Raw genomic sequence first — 6,809 nt, forward strand, 5'->3', positions numbered from 1 at the left:
AAATTTCCCCTCATCCTTCCAGCCTGGGATCCTTCTCTGGCACCACCAGGCATTAGGGTTGCATCCCAACATACTCCAAGCAGCATTTATCACACTGCACTGTGACTACTGGGTAACAGGGTAACATCTCCCCCACTAAACCAGGAACTCAAGCCTACATGACTATCTCCACTACCTAGTGGAACACTTAGTTGTGAACTGCAGCCTCGTATCAACTAAAGGACAACTCGTGTTTTATACCCTGAATTTTCATTTGCATCCAGAGTGCCATTCAGTGGGCCCCTGGCCCTTGCTGCTCTACACAGGCAGTAGGGAGCTCCCCAAGTTTTGTTCTAGTTCTGCTCTTGAATCCATCAATTAAAAAGTGTCAAAACTTGACATTTTACAAATTGCACTCTAAGTCTATCCCAAGCAAAACTCCACACTTGCCTGCCCCCTCCACTGATCTTATTCATTCACTCATTCATTCAACTAATGTAAGCACCAGGCACTGCTTAGTACACACAAGGCACATTCCCTGCCCATTAGAACTGGGGGCAGAGGAGCACAGCCTGAGAAGTGATTAGAAAATTATAACTGACAAATGCAGTGGAGGTGTACAGAGATGCCAAGAGGACAAGTAGGACAGGAAGGGAGTACCTACTATGCTAAACCAAAAAAAGGAGCAGCCAACAGATGGACTTAGTGGCAGAGGGTACAGTATATGCAAAGCCCTGAGGACCGTGCTATGTATAAAGAAGTAAAAGAGGCCAGCGTGAGCCTGGAACCTAGAGAATCAGAGGGAAGAACTGTGAGAAGAGATGTGAGAGAAAGAAGAAGGAAACTAGGCTCTGCGACGCTTTGAATATCACAGTTGGGACTTTAGACGAAAACCTGGAAAGGCTCTGAGGAGAAGGGGAGTCACATGGCAGCTTCATCTCTCAAGGACCACTCTGGCTGCAACGTGGAGAACGACAAGCCGATGGGGAGCCAGAACTGGATGTAGGAAAACGATTTACTACAGCGCATTTTTGCCACTGGTGGGCTTTTCTTATAGCTCAGGGTCAGAGGCAAATGGGAGACCTCCGGCCCTTCATGTAACAGACAGGCAAGAACTCAAACACACATACCCATAGAAGGAAAAAGGGGGAAAGCTTTACTAATGAGACATTTGTAGTTAAGAAAATCTACTGCTGGAGATGACGGAGGCTCATACTGGCGTCCAATGTCAAGTGATAATTAGGAGGTAGAATGAAAAGAACCAAGGGATTTACTGGGAGGAGGGGGGTGGAGAAAAGGAAAAATGACAAAAGTAAAGAGTCCAGGCAAGCGGGCACACGTGCACAGATGACTCCCAGGTTCCTGATCTAAGGAACCGGGTGGCAGGGTTACCACCTACCTCAGTAATGAGCCTGGAACAGGAAAGGAAGGGTAGGGGTGAAGGGATGAGAATCGTGAGTTCAATCTTACATGTGGACTCTAAGAAGTGAGATTACTTACTGATTTAACAGAAGTTTGGTAAGTTCCATGTAGTAAGGACTAGGCATAAGGGTAAACGTCTCTTCCTTTCGCTCATGATCCCTGATTTTCTCCAACTTTTCTGAAATTTAGAAGTGAATACATTCTATCATCGCCATAACTGAAAGTTTTTTTTAACCTCCAAATGTACCAAGTACCTATATTTCCTAGTCAATCAACTAACAAATACATGAAAAACACTTTTTGGAATATCACTAACCATTTGATTTAGGGCCTAGTTCCTTGAAAATCTACCCCTGAGAAGGTATAAATTATTGCTGTTACTTTGGTCTGCAGAATATATTACTGAAAAGAACACGTCACCCAGAAGTTCTTTTCTTAGAGAAAAAGCAAAGTATTCTACCTTTGACACAAGAAGTGATAAAAGTAACCAGTGACTGGAGAAATTTATTTATACTAAGCTTTGTTCAGAAGAACAAGTCAACTTACAACTATAGCCACTCCAGTCTGGGAGGTGGAAAGCCCAGCATCTGGAGTCAAACAGCCAAGTCCAGTTCCATCCAGCGGTAACACTCCTCTGCACATGCCACAACTGTCTTCCCCTCTCTCCCCGACTTACCAGCCTGAGAAACCTCCAGTCCTGAATGAATCTGGACCGCCCACTGTTGCTACAGGACACACACACAGGCACAACTATGCTGTGGGGTCTCTCGTTAAAGGACTGACCATCTCCAGGGAGCCCTTGTACTCTCCTGCAATCCTGTGAGACTTCCCCAGTCCACGCGCCCTCTCGCTTCTGATCGTGCCCACCCGCTTCACGCCTTCTCTCATCTTGCTGCCCCAGCTCTCAGGCGCTGCCTTGCTGAGTGCCGCATTCTCCTGCCACATCTCCCCAATTCCCCTGCGTCCGTCCCCATACACAAGGGCCAGCCTTCCAGGTATGCACTGGACCTTTCTTTCTCACCTGCACGGAACACCACCCAGCAACTATCTCTCACTCTTGAATGATCATTATTTCCCTCATTATTTGACCATTCCATCACACAAGCTACACAATCTCCCATCTAAAAAGTAAACCCGACCCTGACACCAAATCTTTCTCCAGCTACCAATCCATTTCTCAAGCCCTTTACAATGAAAACTTCAAGAGTTACCTGACTCTGGCATTTACTTCCTCTCCTCAACTGCTCAGATGGGTGTCTATCCTACCCCTCCACCAACACAGTTCACCAAGGCCCACGACCCCCACTCGGCCAAACCCAATGGTTCTGTCTCCACACCTGACGTGGGTCAGTACTCGTCTGTGGAGTGTATTTATCATGCAGCTTCTGGCGCACCACTCTGAGTTCTCATCTGATTCCTCCTGGCCTTCCTGACCTCTCAATACTGGAGTACAGAGCTCATTCTCTGACCCCTCTCCACCACCTTAACCCACATCCCGTGATCTCATCCTGCCTCATCTAAATACCAACAATGTGTTCATGATGACTTCCAAATTTATATCCCCTCCCTGGAATTCCTGACTCGAAATACCCCACTACCCGCATTATTTCCACGTGGATATCTCACAGGCACCTCCAGAGTGACACGTTCAAACCTCCACACCTGGTGCCCACTCCAGCCCACGACCCGCTCCTGCAGTCATCCCCCTTTCAGGAAAGGGCAATTCCACCTCCTTCTGGACCTCAAGCCCGCAACCCTGGCGCTCATCCTTAACTCTTCCCTCTCACACTTCACAGCCAGCCCATCAGCAAATCCTGCTGATTCTTCCTTCAAAATACACTTAGACTCCCACCACGACTGCTCCCCTTTATCAGCTGGTGAAGTCGCCCTCAGCTCTTGTCTGGGTAACTCTCTACTGCCCTCTCCCCACACACATCTTCTTTGCACAGCGGACACTTTTACTTTTTAGCCTCTAAATCAGAGTATGAAGCACCTCTGTTCAAACCCTGCAACGGATCAAGAAAAGACTGACAACACCCAGTGCTGGCCAGGACACGGAACACTGGGAACCCCTGGACATTTCTGGAAGGATTATAATAATGGCTCAACCACTCTGGAGGACTCATTGCCCATTTCTTACACAGTTAAGCACAGTCTGCCCTACAACCCTCCAATTCCACGACTCTAGGTTTACCAAAGAGAACACATCCACAAAAAGACTTGGACAAGAATGGTCACAGTCTTATTCACAATAGCCAAAAATGGGAAATAACCTGAATATCCACCAAAAGAAGAATGGGTGAACAAATTGTGGCATATGCATACCATGGAACACTACTCAGCAATAAAGGAATGCAACGACACATGCAACGACACGGGTAAATCTCCAAAATGTCATGTTGAATGAAGTCAGAGACCAAAATTCACATACTGGATAATTCCATTTATGTAAAGTCCAAGAAGAGGAAGAACCAATGTATGTCGACAGGATCAGAAGGTTGTTGGTTCTTGGGCAGGGTCAACTCACTAGTGATATTTCACTACTTCTCACCGCAGTGTGGCCCAGGCTGATGAAGCAGCCCAGGCGAATTCTCTCTACACCTTCTAACTCTGGCCTGCAATGAGGCAGGCTCTTGCCCTGTAACATCTAGGGTTTGCATGGACCAAACATTCCAGAAGCCGATCTAGAATAAGGGGACTTACGGGGAAGCAGCCCTAATAGAGCCAGGCCTGGTGAGACTTAAAAAGCCCTTTAAAGCAGAAGTAATTGGAGTTTCCCATTAAGTTTCAGGACCACTCACCCCTTTAGGATGAGAAGTAAAGAGGACATACCCAAGCAGTCTTTCTTAAACTGGTTGAAAGTGTCCTTGCTTCTAAGAGGCAGTTAGCTCCAGATTTCCAATGGGGAGGGGGCAATCAAAATCCGGGCTTTTCAAATTCTACATGCATGCTCATTACACCCTGCGCCCCCCAAATTAAAATTCTTTACTATAATGAGCCATTCACATCTCCGAGGTGGGGAAAGATCGCAAAGAATAAAGTCTGTCTGCATTTTTAATGCATTATTGTCTTTGCTTTTTCTAACAGCTTTATTGAGGTTTATATAAACATACCATACAATTCACCCATTTAAAGTACACAATTCAATGGTTGTTAGTATTTTTGTCACCTCAGAAAGGACCCTCACCATCCCTCCATCACTCCCAAACCCTCTTCCCTAGGCAATCACTAATTTGTCTCTGTGGATTTGCCTGTTCTGGACAGTTCATATAAATGGAATGATATGTGGTCTCTGTGTCTGTTTCTTTTCACTTAGAATAAGGTTTTCGTCCACATTCTCGCATTTGTGTCTGTCTTCTTTCACTTAGCATAAGGTTCATTCACATTGTGGCATTCCTTTATATGGTTAAATAATATTCTCTTATGTGGATGATGCATTATTTTCTTGCATTCTCTATAATGTAAGATAGGGCTGCTCCTCAACATGTTAGTCTATGTACTTATTCTTTAAAAATTAAAACAAATGCTTCTTTAAGATCATATAATACTTGTAATCTTAAAGCAAGTTGAAATAACTTAGAAACAAAATCTGAACTAAAATTGATATACACACTCCAAACTAACACGACATCAGTAATAGCGGTCAGCTGACTCAAGGAGAGACTCTGGAACCATTAATTTCTACTGATCAGTGGATCATGGAGGCCTCCCGGGCCTCCACCCACATCCTTACCCACATCCATCCACTCTGGAGGAAGCAACCGACACTTCTGTCTTTGTTTCAGGTTAATCGCCAGCCACAGAGGCACTTCCACTGGTAAGCCGGGGTTAAAGGGTCCCAGGTCTCCCTGCCCGAGGAAAAACAAACTCACGTGAGACAAAGCAGAGCCACGGCATTACTGGACCTCGCTGCTGTCAAATAAGAGAAAGAGCACTGTGTAACTTGAGTCCAAACACAAGCCCCAGTGGTCACGGAGCCGCGGGAGGCAGCCCCACGTCTCTTCTTGAGCGGCAGGGCACCTGACAGCCCACCTGAGTCCGGTTTTCCGAGGCGCTGGGGGGAGGCCGCCCGAGAACACCTGGGAGGCACGGGATACCGCCGGGATACCCCACGCCCTCCGGCTCCGAAATTTGCTCCTGCCCGCTCCACGCAGGCCTCCGCGGGTTGGGAACGCCGAGTCCTCCTCCCAGCTTCCCATCCGAGACGTGGAAAGGGAGGAAGGCGAGTCGGCGTTTGCAGAAGCCCTGGCGGCCCGGCCTCTCCCAGGCGCGGGCTTCACCCGCTAGGGCCTAGGCAAATGCCGGGGCCGCGCCCTTACCCCGATGAGGTATATCTTGTCCAGACTGAAGTTCGGGATAATGGTCACCAGCTCCTTCTCAGCCAGAAACTCCACCTCGGCGGCGTCCATGCCGGCGCCAGCGGCCCACCGGAGACTCGCCGCCGCCTCCGGCCTCTCAGCGTCCCCAAGGAGGTGCTTTGACCACTGCTTTCCCGCCACCACGTGGGGCCCGCCCCCTCGGCCGGAAGAACCCTCCGCTGGCCTATAGCAACGCGGCGCTCTTCGCAAGGCGGCGGGAGGCGGAGAGCGAGGCTGCTACGAGCCCACGGATTGGCGAGCTTGAACGAGGCTAAGCTCTGACCCCGCCCCCACCGCGTTCTGGCCCTAGCCCCGCTCCCTCCTGTGAGCCAAGCACCTGGTGCTGCCTGCTTTCCTGCATCTGGCATCACGTTTCCGTGTCCCTTTACCTGCCGTGGGCACCTACCTGCCAACACCCTGAGTCAACACCCCTTGCTCCTGGGGCCAGGAGCAAATGCATTTATTGGGTCACAGCATTACCTGGCTAGACAGACACAGCCCGACCCCACGAGAGTAAGGGAAGGCGTTTTCTTACATTTCACAATCTTCCACCTTCTCTATACGCATTGGTTGAAAATCTGTAAAAAATGTAGATTGCTCCACCCTACCCACATCTTCCTATTCTAAAACTTGGGGAAAGGCTCAGAATTTGTACTGGCAAGCACCCCAGGTGAGGCTTATGAAGGGGCAAGTTTGCAGACTACAGCAAATATTTATTGCTGTATTCATCCGTTCATTGAACAGGTGTCCTCTAAACAGTGGGTTTATGTGAAACATAATAGCAGTGGTTCTCAGTCTCCCCACTGTTAGAATCCCCTAGAAGATTCTGAGTTTAATATGCACAGTCCTGGAGAATTGTGGTTCAGGGGTCTGGGGTAGGGACGGAAAGCTGAATTTTAACCAGGGCCAGGGAGACTGATGGGGTGCTAATAGGTCAGGAAAGCTTCCTGGGAGGTGAGGCAGCCAGAGGAGGACTGGTGGGTCAGGCAGTGAGCTGTACTTAAATTTGAAACCCTGTTCACCAAGCCCTTAAAAAAGGCATAAGGGAAT

General features: G+C 48.5%; 1 protein-coding gene across 1 annotated transcript in view; it reads right to left on the minus strand.

Moving 5' to 3' along the window:
- The window catches only part of GINS2 (GINS complex subunit 2), a 10,595-nt gene extending 4,692 nt beyond the window's left edge, over positions 1–5,903 (minus strand). The window contains exons 1-3 of the mRNA XM_006926733.3: positions 5,721–5,903; positions 5,135–5,249; positions 1,480–1,579 (exon numbers count right to left, since the gene is read on the minus strand). Coding sequence (XP_006926795.1) covers positions 1,480–1,579; positions 5,135–5,249; positions 5,721–5,810 — 305 coding nt within the window. The 5' untranslated portion in view covers positions 5,811–5,903. The remainder of the gene's footprint in view (positions 1–1,479; positions 1,580–5,134; positions 5,250–5,720) is intronic.
- Positions 5,904–6,809: the final 906 nt, after the last annotated feature.

This window comes from Pteropus alecto, unplaced genomic scaffold, assembly GCF_000325575.1.
Source record: "Pteropus alecto unplaced genomic scaffold, ASM32557v1 scaffold7, whole genome shotgun sequence".
NCBI lineage: Eukaryota > Metazoa > Chordata > Mammalia > Chiroptera > Pteropodidae > Pteropus > Pteropus alecto.